The sequence below is a fragment of the Oncorhynchus clarkii genome, chromosome 32 (genome assembly GCF_045791955.1).
Source record: "Oncorhynchus clarkii lewisi isolate Uvic-CL-2024 chromosome 32, UVic_Ocla_1.0, whole genome shotgun sequence".
Taxonomy (NCBI): domain Eukaryota; kingdom Metazoa; phylum Chordata; class Actinopteri; order Salmoniformes; family Salmonidae; genus Oncorhynchus; species Oncorhynchus clarkii.
In genome coordinates, this window is record NC_092178.1 from 35,677,997 (window position 1) to 35,698,917 (window position 20,921).

The 20,921-nt window shown below is 43.9% G+C and overlaps 1 protein-coding gene across 3 annotated transcripts in view; it reads left to right on the top strand.

The window, feature by feature from the left end:
• The window catches only part of LOC139391651 (angiopoietin-1-like), a 60,875-nt gene that overhangs the window by 34,213 nt on the left and 5,741 nt on the right, over nucleotides 1–20,921 (top strand). For 2 of the 3 annotated variants that reach the window (XM_071139050.1, XM_071139052.1), the window contains exons 5-8: nucleotides 2,586–2,713; nucleotides 3,801–3,902; nucleotides 6,333–6,499; nucleotides 20,464–20,594. In XM_071139050.1, coding sequence (XP_070995151.1) covers nucleotides 2,586–2,713; nucleotides 3,801–3,902; nucleotides 6,333–6,499; nucleotides 20,464–20,594 — 528 coding nt within the window. The remainder of the gene's footprint in view (nucleotides 1–2,585; nucleotides 2,714–3,800; nucleotides 3,903–6,332; nucleotides 6,500–20,463; nucleotides 20,595–20,921) is intronic. The other variant, XM_071139051.1, reaches the window with a different exon arrangement.

A 20,921-nucleotide genomic window follows, 5' to 3' on the forward strand; every position in this document is an offset into this window, starting at 1 on the left:
GCTATGAGCCAAGGACCGTTATTAATGGTAATTGACCTCAGTGTTGGAACACACTTAAAAATCTCTGGCCTGCTAAATATGATTTTCTTTCACAGTGTTCTATTATCCCACCTAATGAAAGGCATCAATCATTTTTAAAGCCGGGATTGCCATGTCTGGAGGGAGTAGGATCTTATTTTAATTCCCTGCATTTAGCTCAGAGCTCTATGCATATTGCTTCAAAATGGCATTTACGCTGAGAGTAAATCATCAGATGGCTTCTATTAAAGCTTTTTAGGATTGAACTTTACTCATGTTTTAAGCATAATCATTTGTCTTGATGTGACACCTGACGCTGCAAAGATACTCTGGAGGAGATAGAGAGAATATCCATGAGGTGTGTAATGGCACCGTCCATCATGGACTTATCCCAGACTTATATTGACCCTATTTGGGTTTGCTTGTCTTTCACTCAGATCTTTGTTTGTGGGTTTGAGTCAATTTCCTTACTTTTAACATCCGTTCAAATTCAATTGAGTCTGTCCATTTTGGTACCCTTTCTTGTGTTTGTGTCCACGTGTGTCCATTTGACTCCATGGGGTGCCTTCAGGGTCCACATAGAAATGCATAAGGGACCTTTTCAATCCTCAGGGGTCTTTGAGGGGCCTCTCGGGTCTTCTTGCGTCCATGTAGGTTCATGAGAGTCCTTTTAGCTCTGCGTCTCGGCCTCTCTGGGTCCATTTGGGCTCATTTGGCAAGGGTGCTGATTTATGCAAACACCCCAGCCCTGCTGTTCTTTTCACATGAACCCCCCACTGAACACGAGTCCCCACTGAACCACAAAATATTTGTCTGTAAATAAATATTGGGACATAAATAATATTTTCAGAGCCAGGCTGAAAGTTGTTCAATGGTGCCGCTCCTATAGCAGGGAGTCCCCAGTCTCTGGTAGACTTCGACCACGCCGTTGATTGTGAAATGTGTCCTCCCTGTGACGGACTGTGAGTCAGAAGGTTCCCCTTTGACACCGACCTCTCCCACCTCTCTAATGCATCCTGCCATCTCCCAGTGTGAGGTAAATTGAGGCACGACAGGGCCGGCCTTTTGTTGTGTTAGACTACGCAGTGCAAGGTCCCACTCCATCAATCTGTCACAGCAGGATATTCTTGTCGCTGACACTCAATACTTCGTCAAAATGGCCGAAATCATACGCCTAACGGGCAGCCTGTGTCTCCACTGACTGTTTCAGCTGAGGGGGAGGATCAAAGTGGAGTCTAAGGATCACTGACACGTTTCGCTTTCCAGTGACATCCCCTTTGCCTAAACAATCCCAATAGTAAAAACAATGGTGTAAAAACTGAGATGCTCCCCCTCATTTTGGAGGGTGGAAAAAATGGAATTTCCATCGATATAACAAGGGCTTGGAGGGTAAATATAAGCCACTTGTTATAACAGGAACTTGAAATGTATAGCTTGTAGTATTTTGTCCTCAGCCCCTTGCTTGGTTTCAAAATATTGCCGCCATAATTATCTACAGATGGAAATAGACACAGCTGCCTCTTTGAACAGGCCTGTCAAAGGCAGACACCATCTCTCTCAGGGCGGGAGACCATCCACTTGACAAACTGCTTTTGTCTTGCTAATAAGCCATTCAGTCACTCTCTGATTTTATCACGAGCTATGTGGATATCCACACAGAGACCTTGTAGTTCGGCTTCTGTGTCACGTTTCTAAAATATTCGTTTTCTGGAATGTAAAGATGGTAATCATGATAAATGGACACTGTCAGATTTGATATTACAACCCTCCCCCCTATGCTTGATGACTCATATGTGACATGAAACTAAAGATAGTTCATTATTTCTTTAAATACTGTGATCATAAATGACATACCAGTATAAAACGTCAAAGGGTCAGTCACTGGGTATAGATTTAATATTACTCTGTAAACTCAGCGTCAAAGTCATTCACATTTCTACAGATACAGATACACAGTACCTGAAATGAATTTGAAAACGGTGTTACTGTAGGCTACATTTTGATTTCAGCGGTGCACAGCATGCTGTCTTGATTGAGACAAGAACAGTCGATTATTTACGCCGTTATACTCTCACCCCATTTGACTTCATCTCTTTTTATCGCTTAAAGCATACCTACTGTATGTTGGATGACCTTTCTACATGGAGCTCTCTTCAATGCATTCTAACTCACACCTTATGTAGGTTACCTGACAAGTGGAATGGGTGGACGCACAGAAACGAAATGTCAAGCGACAGCTCGGCTGTCATACAGTATATTCTGGTAATGGACAGAAAGCAGCGGCCAAGTGCTTGAGCACAGGGCTTTTAAAAGACCTCATTGACATCTGTCAGTTAAATATGTCATTTGAAAATGACGGCATAAGGAATTTACTCGTTGACACTTTGAAAGTAGAACTCCATTTAACCGTGACAGTTTAAAAATGCTAAGTCTGAGATGGCTGGTGTTTTGTTTTGCTTGGAAGTACAATAGACGACAGTGTCTATGTCTTGAAGTCTTTCTAGTGCCCGTCTGAAGTTCCACAGTCGGACGTTGTGGTGCCAAATACGTGTCCCATGTTTCCTCAGTAGTCCCAAACAGCACGAAGAGGGTGGACGAGGAGAAGAAGTTTCGGGACTGTGCCGATCTGTACCAAGCTGGCTTCCACAAGAACGGGCTCTACACCATAAACATCAATGCCCAGGAGACCAAAAAGGTGGGCAGCCAGACAGAATGTAATATAGAGACTGCCATGTGAAAAAAGCTACCATTGCATTCTACCAACACTCTTTGATGGGTAGCGTGTTTAGCGTGTTTTTGTTACTAGAGCAAGCTTCAACTCTGTCCAAGAAAGCCAAAGATATTGGCCGACCGGAGAGAAGCCAATGGAGGGGTGCTATGATAGTTATTGGCTGCTTCAGTGCTTCAGGAATAATCAAAGGCTCAAAATATACACTTGGTAGCCTGATGAGAGCAAGGGTACACAAGAGGTTGGCGGGGGATAAGGTGGGGGGTGAAACAGGTGTTCGCCACCTCAACAGGGTGCTGCCAGACTTCAGACAGATGGCAGGGAGGTTCGAGGGGGACGGTTGGTGGAGGAGTGAGCGATGAGGCGGAGATTAAGGAGAAAGCATCGCGTCTGGTTTCTGAGAATAATTCTGCCAGGGGGGGGTACATCTCTTAATTATACCCAGACTGGGCGCTGTGTGTTCAGCTGGGGTCTTGGCCGGGGTGAGAGACCTCCTCCAGACCTTCTCCACTCCTCAAACAAAGAGCACCACAGCAGATAGATACCCCTGTTATCAGCTTACACAGGACAGAGGCCAGGGTTAAGGGCCATGTTCCACCCAGGTGTCCGCTGGTATGTGTCCGACTCCACTCCACTGGCCCCCTCCACTTTAATCTGAACCAGGCCTGGGATTGGGATCACCTCCCGGGAGTTGTAGGAGGATCAGGAGACATTTATTAAGCTTAAATTCCCTCTGATGATTCATGAGAAGGAATCACTAGTTAGGCCCGCTGTATTTCAGAATGATGGTTCACAACAGCAAGTTTAACCTACCATGTCTATATTTGGGCTCTAAAACGTAAGTTAGGAGCACGTAGAATGTGTTTGTAGGCGGTCTGAGAACTTAATGAATGTCCGTGTGTGTGTGTGTGTGTGTCTGTGTGTGTCTGTGTGTGTGTGTGTGTGTGTGTGTGTGTGTGTGTGTGTGTGTGTGTGTGTGTGTGTGTGTGTGTGTGTGTGTGTGTGTGTGTGTGTGTGTGTGTGTGTCTGTGTCTGTGTCTGTGTGTGTTTAAAGGTGCATTGTAACATGGAGACCGCTGGCGGCGGATGGACGATCATCCAGCGAAGAGAGGACGGCAGCCTGGACTTCCAGAAAACGTGGAAGGAATACAAGACGGTAAGACGAGAAGAAGAACACACAACCCAAATCTACAGCGACACACCCACAAGATAAAGCCAGGAAATTGATGTGGAGTCTGTTTCCAACACACATCCTCCGTCACAGTAAACGATGACAAAATGGGTGTACTCTCGCCTCTCTGTCTTGATTTAACATGTTGAAATTGAGGTAGGATTCTCTTGTATTCTCAAGGGTGGCCAGGCCCATGTGGAAAACTCCATCCAGATGTGACCTAACCGGCAACACCGGCTGTACCTCTAGAACATCTGCACACTGAGAGGGATTCCCCAACCCCTCAGATTAGAGACTTACGTGTCGGAGGCTGGCGTGAAGCCCAACCCAACCCTGGGCCTGACACACTGTTGTTCTTCTTTTTAAACAGGGAAGCATTAGTCCGAAAACAATACATTTGTTTAGTCTTATGTAACCGTGCCAGGTGTTGTGATCATCATCACCTATTGAATAGGGGATGGATAGCGACTGGGGGGCTAATAGAGGCTCTGTTTAGCTTTAGGCACGATGAGTGACCCCATTGCCGTTCCTATTAGCTGTAATGTATGCTACCACAACGTAGTTAGAATAGCAGCTGGACACCAGATTCAATATGGAGGGTGTTTTAATGACCGATCTGGGCAGATGGTAATAGATGATCTGCAGAGGGAAAACATAGATTTGGCAAGGGTGAAAAAGGTTGGGCTCGTTTGGAGGGTAAAGAGGTACGGACAGAGAGTCCAGCTGGTTAGAAGAAGCGAGGGAGCCAAGAATGGAGAGCGTGGAATACATGTGGCAATGGAATCAGCACGGACCCTGGTACTGCCACCAAATACCCGGCACACCATCGGTGTGGTCCTGAAGGTGATTGATAGTGTTTTATTGTGTGATGAAATGAACTGCTGTTGGTCACTGTGGGCTCGTGCGAATAAATTCAACACACTTGAAGGATTCATCAATATTACAGTCAAACTTCAATGGGCTATTCCCATTTTGTGGGAGGATGGAAAGCAATCGGGTAGCGTCCCCTACTATTAGTATGTGATCTTATGACCGTAATGTTTATAATTACAAGTGCTAGATAGAGTATGTGTAGCAGGATAATAAATGGTGGAGGCATTCTCCAACTAGTATGAGACACAAATCGATTTGACAATTTGCATACCTTATTAAATACGTGTTTGTCTGTACAAGCGTTTGTCAGGGTGGTATGGCACACTTTATGAAATCAAACTTTCTATCGGTCTTGATCATTTTACAAAAAAATGTACTTCTCTACCCAACAATACTTCAAACCTCCTCCCTGAAAACCGGCAGGTGCATTCAGCCAGGTGTGTATGAACACTCTAGTGTGGAACAATAGGAGGGAAGCACTAGTGTTTGACTCCAACCATCCCTGTCTTCAGCCAGGTTTCCAGAGATGAAACGGGAGTCACAAGGGGTGGCATTGTCCAGCGCTTAAAAGGCAGATCTTTCAGAGGAGGGAGTCGGATTGAGTTGAGGTCGTGGCCCAGCCACTTTCTAATTCCACCCACACAGCAGGACGTGTCTCAGGCTGGAGGAATGCCCCATATTTACTTTCCCCCTTCCACTCTCCTAATCACCACATGCTCTCGGCACAAACACAGACATCTCCGCCTTCAAACCACCCCCAACCCTTCCCACCAATCATTAATGGAACAGTCCAGAGCTCCAGACCCGTCTCTAATACTCCCCATTGCAGGTTAGTTACTGCTGATGCTGTCAAAGGCCCTTTGTCTACGATGGGAGTCGTTTGTGATCACACATAAACGTGGTAATTGTTGAAATGATATGAGAAGGCATGCATGGCATTGCGTGCGTCTGTTGTCGTTCTTCTGGACTGTGTAATATAGAGGGTTTATTACGCGTTTGGTTTGGTGTGGGTTAAAGGGTGGAAAAGGTGCTTTGTGTGCCTTTTATCAGCCGGACCCAGTTTACGCTGTCATAAACAGGTAGGGTCCTCTGTGTTCCACTGTATGAAATAATCCATGTTATGTGTTGTAATGTCTACCTGGTTTCACATTGTTTCGCTGGGTTGAGTGAGTCTCTCTCATGGCAGTCACTATTAAGTGAGACCAAGCCAATGTGCATGAACAGAAGAGTGCGCATGAGTATTTATACGGTAATAAGGGACATTATTAATGGTAGACACGATAGCCCAGTCTGAAGTCAACATTTAATTTGCTTTGGCGTCAACCCTGAAGCAGTCATTGATGATGACATCAAAAAAAAGGTCTGAAATAATAACTGACAAAAATGTTTATAGAAAATGGTGGAGAGATTGCATCTTTTCCAGGAAGACCTTGGAAGAGATCGGGAATTACTTATATCCTGTATCCCGGATTTGACAGTAAGATTCCTTATAGGCCTGAGTGATGACTCTGGCCTCCTCTTCCTCTTCTTCCTCTGTTGCAGGGCTTCGGGACGGTTTCTGCAGAGCACTGGCTGGGGAATGAGTTTGTATACCTGCTGACCAGCCAGAGGCAGTATGCCCTCCGTGTGGAGCTGACCGACTGGGACGGACACCAGGCCTTCTCCCTATACGACCGCTTTCACATCGACAGTGAGAAACGCAACTACAGGTACTACGAGCTGTATCTACAGTGCCTTCAGAAAGTATTCATACTCCTTGACTTATTCCACATTTTGTTGTGTTTACAGCCTGAATTCCAAATGGATTAAATATATTTTTTTCTCTCACCCATCGATACACAATTACAACGTGAAAACATGTTTTTAGTAATTTATGCAAATGTATGAACATGAAATACACAAATATCTAATTTACACCCCTGAGTAAAAACCTTGAAGAAGCACATTTGGCAGTGATTACAGCTGTGAGTCTTTATGGGTAAGTCTGTAAGAGCTTTCCACACCTGGATTGTGCAACATTTGCCTATTATTCTGAACCATGTTTTCCTCTTGGATTTTGCCTGTGCTTAGCTGCAATTCCATTTATTTTTTATCCTGAAAAACTCCCCAGTCCTTAGCGATTACAAGCATACCCATAACATGATGCAGCCACCACTATGCTTGAAAATATGGAGAGTGGTACTCAGTAAAGTGTTGTATTGGATTTGCCCCAAACATAACACTTTGTATTCAGGACAGAAAGTGAATTGCTTTGCCACATTTTCTTGCAATATTACTTTAGTGCCTTGATGCAAACAGGATGCACGTTTTGGAATATTTTTTATTCTATACAGGCTTCCTTCTTTTCACTCTGTCAATTAGGTTAGTATTGTGGAGTAACTACAATGTTGTTGATCCATCCTCAGTTTTCTCCTATCACAGCCATTAAACTCTGTAACTGTTTTAAAGTCACCATTGCCCTCATGGTGAAATCCCTGAGACGGTTTCCTTCCTCTCCGGCAACTGAGTTAGGAAGGACACCTGTATCTTTGTAGTGACTTGGTGTATTGATACACTATCCAAAGTGTAATTAATAACTTCACCATGATCAAAAGGATATTCTGTGTCTGCTTTTTTTTTACCCATCTACCAATAGATGCCCTTATTTGGGAGGAATTGGAAAACCTCCCTGGCCTTTGTGGTTGAATCTGTGTTTGAAATCCACTGCTCGAGTGAGGGACCATACAGATAATTGCATGTGTGGGGTACAGAGATGAGGTAGTCATTCAAAAATCATGTAAAACACTAGTATTGCACAAAGAGTGAATCCATGCAACTTATTATGTGACTTGTTAAGCAAATATTTACCCCTGAACTTATTTAGGCTTGCCATAACAAAATGATTGAATACCTATTGACTCAAGACATTCCAGCTTTGCATTATTTATTCATTTGTAAAAAATATCTAAAAACATAATTCCACTTTGACATTATGGGGTATTGTGTGTAGGCCAGTGACACACAACATCTCTATTTAATCGTATATTGATACGCCTCAAATTCATGCTGCCACAACTGACTGATATCCAAAATGGAGACATTGCTGACATTCTCTAGTTCAAATTCCTTCTCATTTAATGGTATCATATGTCACAACAGATATTTATATAAAGTAAAGTGTCCCCCCCCCCAACTGATACTTGGTTCTTGAATAAGGGGTACAACTTTTTTGCTTCTTTTAGAGGGTTAAATATGCTTCAAACTGTGGCAGATGCTTGGATTCGTTAGATGTGGAAAACTACCGGAATGTTACAGAAGGTTCCGAGCAATCAAATGTCTCTGAGAGGAGATGGTCTGACAATTCCAATTGAGGTGATTCACCGGATTTGTAGTCCTTTCTGATAAGAAGCTACTTCAGTTTCTAAATGTCCTCCTTTCAACTTTAGATGGACTTCTGTTTGTTTTCCAAAGATATTATAGCCATTTATGTTGCCGGGAAGGGAGACACTTGCAGCATGGCTGAAAAACCTTTACTTCAATGGCGTTTTGCAACGTCGGGTAGAGAGCGAGGCGACGGTCATATCTAATTTGTGGCAATGTCTTGGATTATATGACGACAGGATTTACTTTAAGAAGTCCGCCTCTTAAAGGGTTAGGACCTGGTGCGCACACTCGCTGGGTTTTCTCTGTCAGCTACGGAAATGTTACGAATAACGCTAATGGGAAAGGTCAACCAAGTTGTTTTGATTTGCTCTGAGACTAAATTCGGGTTTATTTGTCCCATTGTGAGGATTGGATAACTCCCTTTTTACCTCTCAGCGTTTGGTACTGACCGCACAGGCACTGACTGTGTTTGGCAAAGGGAGATTTGTTAAGTGCAGAGGAGGACAAGGGGTGATAATTCAGGTATGTTTATCTCTGTAAAAAGACACTTGAACAGGGATAGTGATTTATTTCCACTCAAAGTACATTATTTTGGACTATGTGGTCTCCCTTCCTCCCGCTCTCTCTCTCTCTCTCTCTGTTTCTCTCTCTCTCCCTCCCTCTCTCTCTCACTCTCTCCGTTTCTCGCTCCCTTTCTCTCTCTCTCTTTCTCTCTCCCTCACACACAAAAAATAAGCAAAGAGCCGCACACATACTGTAACCACTTTCTATTTTGATGGGGGAAACTGTGGTTGTTTGTGTCTTCAGGGCAGCAAGAGGCGTCTTTGGGCCGACACTTTAGTTTTAGGGAAGGACGGCCCGTCTGAAGTCGGACTGTTCAGGATTGAGTGGAGCAATCTAATCGGCCTGCTGATCACTATAAATAGATTTGTTCTCGCAACTAGTTGTGGTATGATAATCACTCATTGCTTCTCAGGAACATTGGCCAAAACAAACCAGAGGTCCAGGCCTCAAACAAACTGGTTGGAGAGGGCTGCCATCTATGTGCGGGTTCACCTCGGCTCTGGCACCTCCCCTTTGGAATCCCAAACAATCTTGCGACAAGTTGTTCAATTAGCATTTGTTGTGCTGAGAAGTACGAGATTGTAGCGAGAGATACCATGACATTTTGTTTTGTTTTTGGATTCTTTTGGGCATCGGTGGTGGGGGCTTTACTGGAACAGCACAATCTACACTGACGCAGACAGACACATTTGTTGAGACACATAAACAAAAATAGTACGGTTATGCACACTCACACACACAAACAAACACATACCGGCCCACAAACCCACACGCAGCCGTTGGAAACCGTAGAGGGCAATTTAAATATGTAGTCCACCGATGTTCGAGTGTTGCCCATTTGTCATAAACAATGTGAAGCTTTGCCAGGAAATGTTTGCTTTTACTGCCAGCTCCTTGCTTGTGTCTAAATATCAAGCCAGACAAATCGATCTTGGTTAGAAAGAAGTGAAATTATTGCCCAGAGAAATATAAGATTCTTATCCTTAATCTAAATCACATACAGCAAGGGATAACTGTCACATGTCTTACTGTTCTCCCTATTTTAAGGATTTCCAAAGCACAAAGGCTGAGTAAGACTCGCCAACACTGTTTTGTTCAGTATCCAGCCAGCGTAATAAATCAAATATAATAAAGATATTAAATCAATACATCGTAATGTAGATCTTGGTTATTCAAAGCATATCTGTGAGTAGGTAGTTGGAGAAGTGAGTCATTTGGCCTGGGTCTCTTCTCGGGGTGTGACATAGTCATTTCCAGATGACACGGTAGCAGTGCATTGTGGGATTGATGCAGACGTCTTGGAGAGTCTATGCAACTCTTCCCTTTTCATTGTGTTGAAGCTTTGCTTAATGATGCTTGTGCTGGCAATAGCTTGCGTCCATATAAACATGAAATCATCTGATGAAACAGTATCAGTGTCTCGTCAGTATTACAGCAAGGGAATACAGTGTTTGTGAAACTATTATCACTCGTTCGGACTTTTAAATATGAAGCGGTGTGTGCAGCTACTTTTTGTCTTCGCAATTGCTTTTCTCCCTCATATTTTCCCATGATGTAAATGACTTATTTTACCCCAAAAAGGACAATGCCTACCATGCCCGTATTACAATATACTGTAAACTGGCGTCAACGATACTGCTGTACAAACACTGTTGACATTGTAGAAAGAGTATTTACGGGCTGACCTTGTAGATCAGAACTACACAGCTCCCACTGAACCATGACCACACAGGCTTGAGAAATGTTCTTTTTGGTTTTCGCTCCATTGTCAATCAGGTTACCATAATTGCTGAATGTTATGTCTCTCTGTAAACCATACAAGGGAGCAGTCTATATAATGGACTGAAATTGTTAGCTTGATGAAATAGTGGGTTGCAATTGAAATAGTGTGTTGTACAGTAATTTAGTCATGACCCGCAAATAGCATTGTAGTTAACTTCATTGTAACAACACATTAGTTTGATAACACTCATTTATCAACATTTACAGAATGGGAGAGGGAATGGGAGAGAGAGAGAGAGAGAGAGAGAGAGAGAGAGAGAGAGAGAGAGAGAGAGAGAGAGAGAGAGAGAGAGAGAGAGAGAGAGAGAGAGAGAGAGAGAGAGAGAGAGAGAGAGAGAGAGAGAGAGAGAGAGAGAGAGAGAGAGAGAGAGAGAGAATAGGGCTATGGGAAGAAAGACATTCTTACTGCAGAGGGGCAGGGAGGGGAAATAGATGTTAGATGTCCATAACACAGCCAACATTTGTGGGACCATCATTCAAATGACAGAATACATGAATTTAGTTGCTCATCTGTGTACACGTTATCGATGTTGATGTCTATAATTCCTAAGAATGTAACAATCAGCTCAATGGATTTGGGTTCAAATTGTAATTTACCTAAGAGGATCAATACTGTCCAACAACAGCATTACTTACTGTTGTTGGACTCATCAACCATTCACACTGCCAATCTGTGGACAGATCTTATTTCTAATCATTTGTGTCTAATCTTGTTTTACTAAGTTTTGTATAATAATATTCTAAGAAAATGATGGTTGTAAATTGTTTCGAAGGTGTGCTGTGAACTAAAACATCAATGTTGTTGCAAAGTGACTTATGGGGCCTCACATGAAGTTTTTTCGTTTCCAGGATATTTTGTGTGTGTGTGTGTGTGTGGACTGGGAGGTCAGGGAGAGTATTTCCGGGGGTCGGCCAGGCATGAGATAGCTCCACATACATGTTATTCCTCATGGGACGGGGTCAAGTAGACAGCCATCAGTCAGGGGTCAGAGTTGATAACATGACACACGCTACAGAAGGGCTCTGACCCATGTCTAACATCCTTTTCAACATAAGTCTGAGTAGTGGCCCTGTACCACAGTGGTCCAAGGGAAACATTTGACATATTAACAATGCATATTGAAGTACTGAATTATGGAACTGTTTAGGCTACTCGTTAATCCTTTATAGGCTATTTAGAGTTTCAATAAATATAAAATACTAACTACAGTAGGAGTACTTTAGGATGATACATTTTTCTACATTATAAATGTCTTGCTATTTTTATATTTTTTCCCCCTTTTTCATGATATCGAATTGCGATCTTGTCTCAACACTGCAACTTCCCAACGTGCTCGGAAGAGGTGAAGGTCGAGTCATGCGTCCTCCAAAACATGATCCGCCAATCCGTGCTTCTTTACACCCACTGGCTTAACCAGGAAGCCAGCTGCACCAATGTGTCGGAGGAAACACCGTTCAGCTGACGACCGAAGTCAGCTTGCAGGCATCTGGTCCGCCACAAGGAGTCGCTAGAGTGCAATGATCCAAGTAAAGCCCTCCCCGGCCAAACCCTTCCCGAACCTGGACAATGCTGGGCCAATTGACTGGGACTCCCAATCACGGCTAGTTGTTACACAGCTGGGATCAAACCCCAGGCTGTAGTGACACTGCGATGTAATACCTTAGATCACTGCGCCACTCGAGAGGCCTGTAAACAGAATCTTTGCAAGGATTCACATGTTATTTTGTGCTTGTATGCATGTACCATATCGTATTTGGTTCAGGGAATGTGTGTCTGAGTATATTTTACTGCATTTATGCTTTAATGTTGCATGTGAAGATTTAATGCAGCACCCTAGGCATTAAATAAAACAATCAATTCTGGATTTTTTTTTAAATAAAACTATGTTAAAAAAGCTGTATGGGAGTTGCTAAACGTATGCACGGACACAAGTGAGGTTTACAGCTAAACGCTGTACGCCGAAATCCTCTCCGTTGGAGAAAAGCACTATATGTTTACTCTTCAACTGACTATTACATCTTTATTCAATATCCTTCCTCTCCAACCAGCCAAGTTCCCTAAATCCCGGGATTTCTCCATATGATAATGGTAAGATCCCTGGTGGAATCAGATAATACCTCAGATGTATTTGATGTAGGGATTTGGACTTGGCAACAGGGGGATTCTCTAGCTCGGCTGTGACCCCTCTGTCCTAGCCTCGCACTGAGATGGGATCACTGATACCCTTAACTCCTAGAGCTCAGTTTACTCATCCAACACTCATCCGCACTGCAGTCTGCCTGAGGCAGCAACGCTGAATACTGTCTGTCTGTAAATCAAATGCTAAGGTAGCTGTGTTAAACGTTATGTTGTAAATATAAAATTCAAAGATCATTTAGGTGAGAGGCTGTAGTACTATTCTGATATTTTATTGCCCTTCCGTTGGGTTGCTGTTTAATGTTCTACTTGAAAGACAACATTAACAGGGCATGCATACAGTATTATCTACCTCGGTGATTACAGTCAGTGTCAACTTGGAAAGTAAAAAATGGTGAGTGTGTGTGCACATACGTGTGTGTCCATATATCCGTCTGTCTCCATGGTGTTATTTGACACCCAGCGGCAGGCGAGCGAATGGGCTACAGCCAGACACCTCTGGGTCGAAAGTGATCCATTGAGCATGGTGATTAACCTCTTCTATGAGCCAATCAGGCTGCGGTTTAGCAGGCTAATGACTGCCAGGTGTGCATCAACACGCACTGCCTGGACCTCAGCAGGTTTGGTCGTCTCCAACCTCCTTCTCAGACAGATAAAAGGAAGGAAGCCAGCAGGCTAGGTTGAACTGTGTCAGTCAAGAGATGAAAGACGTCAATTTGAAAGACTGCCACGATTAGTGTTATGTTACACGCATAAAAGGAGAGAGAGAAATACACCTAAACCAGTATGTAGTGTAGGATAATGGGCTTTAGAGTCATCAAAATGTATCAGTTGTAGTCAGCCAGAACATGTTATTTTTTCCCTCCAAATATTTAACATATTTTCCCAAGTTGACGCCATCTTTTGTACAGGCATACATACTGTATATAACAATAGTACACGTGGTCTCCCGAGTGTCGCAGCAGTCTAATGCACTGCACATTGCAGTGCTAGGGGCGTCACTACAGACCCGGGTTCGATCCCAGGCTGTGTCCCAGCCGGCCGCAACCGGAAGACCCATGAGGTGGTGCACAATTGACCCAGCGATGTCAGGTTAGGGGATGGTTTGGCCTGCCAGGATGTTCTTGTCCCATCCCGTTCTAGTGACTCCTTGTGGCGGGCCGGGTGCATGCATGCTGACTTCGGTCGCCAGTTGTGCAGTGTGTCCTCTGACACTCTGGTGCTTCTGGGTTAAGCTAGCAGTGTGTCAAGAAGCAGTGCGGCTTGGCAGGGTCGTGTTTCGGTGGTCCCGAAAGGGAGTTGCAGCAATGGGATAAGATGGTAACTACTAATTGGGAAGAAAAAGGGGTAAAAAATATGTTATGTTATGATGTGCTTCTCTGGAAAAATCCCTTCAGAATGTCAGTACTGCATAATAAAATATGACACATACTGTATGCTCTCATTGGCTGGCCTTCACTACATATCCATCGCCAAACCCACTGGCTCCAGGTCATCTATAAGTCTTTGCTAGGTAAAGCCCCGCCTTATCTCAGCTCACTGGTCACCATAGCAACACCCACCCGTAGCACGTGCTCCAGCAGGTATATTGTACTGGTCATCCCCAAAGGCAACACTTCATTTGGCCGCCTTTCCTTCCAGTTCTCTGCTGCCAATGACTGGAACGAATTACAAAAATCTCTGAAGCTGTATCTCCCTCTCCATCTTTAAGCCTCAATTGTCAGAGCAGCTTACCAATTACTGTACCTGTACACAGCCAATCTGAAAATAGCACATACAACTAACTACCTCATCCCCATATTATTATTTACCCTCCCAGTATCTCTACTTGCATATCGTCATCTGCACATCTATCACTCCAGTATTAGGGCTAGGCGGGACAACTTCCTGTGAAACTGGAGGGTGCGCAATTCATATAAATAATCATTAAAATGATGGATATTAAACATTTCGGTACATACAAGTGTCTTGTATCGGTTGAAAGCTAAAATTATTGTTAATCTAACTGCACTATTCGATTTAGAGTAGCTATTACAGCGAAAGCATGCCATGTGATTGTTTGAGGACGGCACCCCACATCAAAATATTTTTCCACCGGCACAGGTTTCATAAATTCACAAATAGCAATTAAATATTAACTTATTTTTTGAAAATCTTCCTCTGATTTGTCATCCAAAGGGTCCCAGCTATAACATGTAATGTCGTTTTGTTAGATAAAATAATTTGTTATATCACAAAGTCAGTTTAGTTGGCGCCATTGATTTGAGTAATCCACTCGTTCAACGTGCAGAGAAATTAATTCGAAAATCTACCCCTAAACTTTGTTTCAACAAGTCAAAATGCGTTTCTATTTTCTCCTCCGATAGCCTAAAATGTAATCAAACTATAATATTTCCTACGGAAAGAAGTATGTTCAATAGGAAACCGATTTTAGCAGGTGTCTTCATGGCGCGCCCAAACACGAATTTCCAAGACTGTGTCCCTGTACTAAAACTGATGACAAAAGCTGAAAAAAGTCTGGGATAAATTTTTTGAATGGGGCATGCTTATTTAAGATGTTGAGGAAAGCACTTTTAAAGAGCAACCAGGCATCCTCTACTGACGGGATGAGGTCAATATCCTTCCAGGATACCCGGGCAAGGTCGAATAGAAAGGCCTGCTCGCTGAAGTGTTTTAGGAAGCGTTTGACAGTGATGAGGGGTAGTCGTTTGACCGCGGACCCATTACAGAAGCAGGCAATGAGGCAGTGGTCACTGAGATCCTGGTTGAAGACAGCAGAGGTGTATTTAGAGGGCAAGTTTGTCAGGATGATATCTAAGAGGGTACCCATGGTTACGGATTTAGGGTTGTACCTGGTAGGTTCCTTGATAATTTGTGTGAGATTGAGGGCTTCTAGCTTAGATTGTAGGATGGCCGGGGTGTTAAGCATATCCCAGTTTAGGTCACCTAACAGTACGAACTCTGAAGATTGATGGGGGGGGGGGGGGGGCAATCAATTCACATATGGTGTCCAGGGCACAGCTGGGGCTGAGGGGGGTCTATACCAAGCGGCACGGGTGAGAGGCTTGTTTCTGGAAAGGTGGATTTTTAAAAGTAGAAGCTTGAATTGTTTCGGCACAGACCTGGATTGTATGACAGAACTCTGCAGGCTATCTCTGCAGTAGATTGCAACTCCACTCCCTTTGGCAGTTCTATCTTCTCAGAAAATGTTGTAGTTGGGGATGTAAATTTCAGGATTTTTGGTGTCCTTCCCAAGCCATGATTCAGACATGGCTAGGACATCAGGGTTCGCGGAGTGTGCTAAAGCAGTGAATAAAACAAACTTAGGGAGAAGGCTTCTGATGTTAACATGCATGAAACTAAGGCTTTTACGGTTACAGAAGTCAACAAATGAGAGCGCCTGGGGAATGGGAGTGGTGCTGGGGGCTACAGGGCCTGGGTTAACCTCTACATCACCAGAAGAACAGAGGAGGAGGATAAGGGTACGGCTAAAGGCTATAAGAACTGGTCATCTAGTGCGTTCGGGACAAAGAGTATAAGGAGCAGATTTCTGGGCGTGGAAGAATAGATTCAAGGCATAATGTACAGACAAGGGTATGGTAGGATGTGAGTACAGTGGAGGTAAACCTAGGCATTGAGTGATGATGAGAGAAGTTTTGTCTCTAGAGCCAGCAGTTAAACACACTGCTACGCCATCTTGGAACAAATCTGTGAAGTCTTGGAAATGGGCTGTGGCCCTGGCCTATCCACAGGTTGTTTAGCCGCAGTCGGACATGTCTCGCCCGTGTGGAGGGGAAAGACATATTTATGATGTTCTTTATTTTGCAGTGTTTGGGGAGGAATGCCGCCGCCTCCTCTGAGCACCCCTGATGTATGGACCTCTATGGCACGCGTGACTTATAGCACTTTGGGGCTGTGTTTTTTCCCCCAGCTATAGTGGAAGTCTCTGTTAAATGTAACTGTCGCTGGTTGAGCCTTGGTGGTTTGATAGAGCCTTACAGATACAGGAACTCAATTACTGCTAGCTTCATTGCAGGCAGAAGGGTGAATTCAATCCAAACGTCTCTGTGAAATATGCTGCATGAATGCAGGTTTTAGGTAAGCCTAATGCAAGTGGTTGAAAGAGAAGAGAAGTGAGATAGATTGCAGCAGTTCTATCTTGATGCAGAATGATGTAATTCAGCCTAGAATGAGCAAACTCTACGTACTTTGTAGGACCAATATGGCCTAGCTGTGAAGTGTTGTTCTGTGCTTCTAAACATGGTGTTGTAGTTTTGACTTTACACTAATGATAGAGTGTTGCCCTAATGCATTTCATCATGCATCTTGGAGTGGGCTTTAAAAGCATTGTTAAAGACTGCGGGCAGGTTGGTTCCGTGGACTAGTCGATGCATATCGTGCCATTTGGCGCAATAGAATACTCTATATGGTTCGGCAAGGATGTATTGACTATATTTTGGGAAAGCTTGGTTATTGTTGTCCCTTCAAGTTTCAAATGATCACTTAGTTTCATAAAACAACCATCCTCAACTGACCCCAATTTTGGTCACAAGGTAAAAAATCTGTAATTCTGCCCCTGAGCACGGCAGTTAACCCACTGTTCCACGTGGATGTCGATTAAGGTAGCCCCCCCGCGCCTCTCTGATTCAGAGGGGTTGGGTTAAATGCGGGACACATTTCAGTTGAGTACATTCAGTTGGACAACTGACTAGGTATCCCCTTTGCAATAATCCAGAGTCCTTTCCCTTTGCAATACTCCAGAGTCCTTTCCTTATTGCGATTGAAATCAAAATCTGCAACAAAGTGGTAATCATGATGTGTATTATTAATACTATTACCATTTGTATTCCTTTTGAATATATCCTAATATCCAACATCCGGCGATGAAAGAGCACTAACAAACCAGCATCCCCTTTAGACATTAGCAGAATGAGATGGCAGGACACCAACACTTCTTCCCTCAGGCTGTCATTGAGAAAGCCCAAATCAATCTCCCACAATCCAACATTGTGTTTATTAATGAGCCTTGGCCAATCTAACTTGCTCAAGAGCCAATCAGATCGGCTCGGTTGGTCCTCAGAGGCTTTAAGGTTCCCGCATCGGTTGCGCAGATGTTTGACACTAGAGATGAAATACAGCCTGTGACATGACACGCTAAACGTTTCTGCCGAGAAACAGAGACGGCAGAACAACTGCACTCACACAGGAAAACCGTCTCTTCCTCTTGAGCAAATTTGTTACTGCTGCCTCGGATCGCCCTACTTATCAGTTGAGCACATAATAGACACGACATGACAGGACACAGATGTCAATTGGAGTTGGATTAGCTGGTAAACTGTCTGGTAAATACACAACACACCCATTCTATACAGACCAAAACGATTTAAAGGTCAGACGAGTGTCATGCGGAGAATCCCTCTTCATGGCGTGTCTTGGCGATGTTTCTGTGTGCGGTCATAAGGCTGTGTAAATGTCTTCTAAATACACAGCCTGTGTCTGTTCTTTATCGGAGCAGTAGCAGGCTACATCCTGGACTGTGTGGGCCAAGAATTAGCATAAGTTACACTGCCAGAAAATCAAGCTGCGTTTTGGGATATGAGAGGTATAGGCCCTACGGTAGAGTATCTGCGAGGACTTCTGTTGTCTTGAAGGGTCAGAGTCGTGCTTCGGCACGTGTCACAGATGAAGACTCACTACTCCCACCACACACACGCACACACACACACACACACACTCAACTCCGACCCCCATAAAATTCACACTATTTCATCACCCCACTACCATGTCTAATTTCAACATGTTCAATTCATACGACCTTTCTTTGATTTCGATATAACCACTGATTAGAGCCATGACTTTCCACTACATAGTACAGTATTGGTTTAGTGGCTTAGTTGCATACCGAACAGTGACATAGTCACTTCTTTCACCTCTCTCTGTACAAATCATCCATCTACACACCTGTCTAAAGACTTGCTCCAAGAATACACACCACTGACCGTTGTCTCCACTTCATGAATCTAACCAGAAACCACATAGCTATAAGCTATATTGTCAGTCAGTCAACCACATTTTGAGGGGCAACGGAATTGATCTTTGCATTAATTCGTTGCACATAGATTTTGTAAGATATATTTTACCGCCCTTCAGTTTCATTGGGCATGATGTCTCTGGCTACACACTTTTCTTATCCACAACACTGCCACCAGTATTGCAGGTGAATACCCCCCCCCCCCCCCCCCAAAAAAAAACACAGCCTATCCAACATTTCTCATAGGAAAAAACACAACTTGACCAAGACTTGTTACCCGCCTACTCCCCTGTCCATTCCGATTGACGCCAATGGATCTCAGGAAATGATTTTGCTCAACAGAATATGTTTCAGAGTGCAGAGCAGACACATTGGCAATGTCCTCTAACAGTGTTTATTGGCTCTGAGAGTCCATCTTTGGGGAGAGAAAGCTCTTAGGCATGTGATAATGTGGGTTAGAGAAGGGCAGGCTACAGAATGAGCTCCTAATGATGCAGGTCACAGCAGGATAGAGAAGACCCACAATACAGCATTTCTGCTCTCATACCAAGAGTGATTTTACAATTCGCAATGACAAACCCTCAAGTGTGTTTAGACACATATAGTTCCTATTCGTTTCCAGTTAAGGTGAACTGTCAGGGGCTGAGTGGCGAGAAAGATCGAGTCGGATCTGATAATGGTAGTCACGGAGTGGGTGGATCGATGAGGAAAACTCTGAGGTGTATGGATTGGAGTCATTGACTCTATTGGATCATTGAATCAATCGTCAGCAAGCTTCCAACGTTAGTCGATGTCAAGTATCCTAATGACGTCGTAGCACAAATCTGCATTTGAGATGCAAGAGTACGTTTTTCAATCACCTCCTCAATCAACACGGTCTTGTCTCCTTCCAATGCCAGTCACTCAACCTAAAAATAGAACACCACAAAACGCATTGTTCCGGGGACATGGCAGATGTCCGTAGATCAGCATGAGACAACAGCCCAACCCCGGCCACGGTGCCTCCAGACTGGGGCTCCGTCATGCTGGTCCCCCCCTCCCCATCCTGTATGTTGCCCACTGGTTAACTGCGTCTCTCACCAGTACATCTGGAGCCCTGGTTGATTTACAGGTTCCACATGTGGAGGTTAGACTGAGCCGCCCTGCAGACAGCAGGCCTGCCATACTGTAACATGCAGTGTCTTAGGGTTAATATGCTTTCTCTCCACAAAAATAACCTACTATACGGTAATAGTAATAGGCCTGTCATAGTAAGCGCAGGAGGCCTCTGTGATCATTCTGACAGAGAATACTGTATCAATATGTACTGTATGAACACAGGAGGGAAGACAGTGGGCGTAGTGCATACACACAAGGAGGGACATTGTGCATCTGAGACATACAGGACTAGGACCAGTAGGAGAGTAACAGTATGTAGCCTACTTGATGGTACCTCAGTGGGCTGTACCTGGGTCAGCCCTTAATGACTTGGTCTTTGGTCTCTCTGCTCCTGTTATACTGTAAATGGCTGCTCTGAGTCCTGCAGGTGAAAAACGTACGTTCCAGACAACTCTGTCTACCCTTCTCCCTCTTTTCTCTCTCTTTAATGCGTTTATGTTGACTCAGGTGGAGAGACTGTTTGCAGAGCACATGCACACAGTCAGTCACTGCTGAAAATATAACTCTCTCAGGAGGTCTCTTACAGTTTGTTATGTCTTCTCTCCCTCTAAACCCCCTCTTCTATTCCATCCTCCTCTTCCTGTATTCTTCTCCATTCTCCCTCCAATCTCCTTATTCTGTCCTCCTCCTCCTCTCAGACTGTTCCTGAAGAGTCACAGTGGGACAGCGGGCAGGCAGAGCAGTATGGTGATCCACGGGGCAGACTTCAGCACCAAGGACATGGACAATGACAACTGCATGTGCAAGTGTGCCCTCATGCTCACAGGGGGTAAGTACCAGTGTCCCCATAATGCACCACACTGCAGTGTTGAAAATATAGTTTACCAAGCTACCAATTACGTCACAATGGAAGGCGTTAAGCTACCCCTTAAAGTTACTTTGAAAAAGTAGTTTACTACATCCAAACGACTTAGGGATAAATAATAATATCTAAATCTGAAATGTCATAGACTACAAATTGAAAGAACAGGTCACTCTGGGGTCATATGTTAAGATAATGTGTAATTTAGCCTATTAAACACAAAAAAATGATGTTTCAAGTGAGAATTAGGCACGTCTGATGCCGAAAAAGAAAGACAGTTCTTGCCTACTTCAC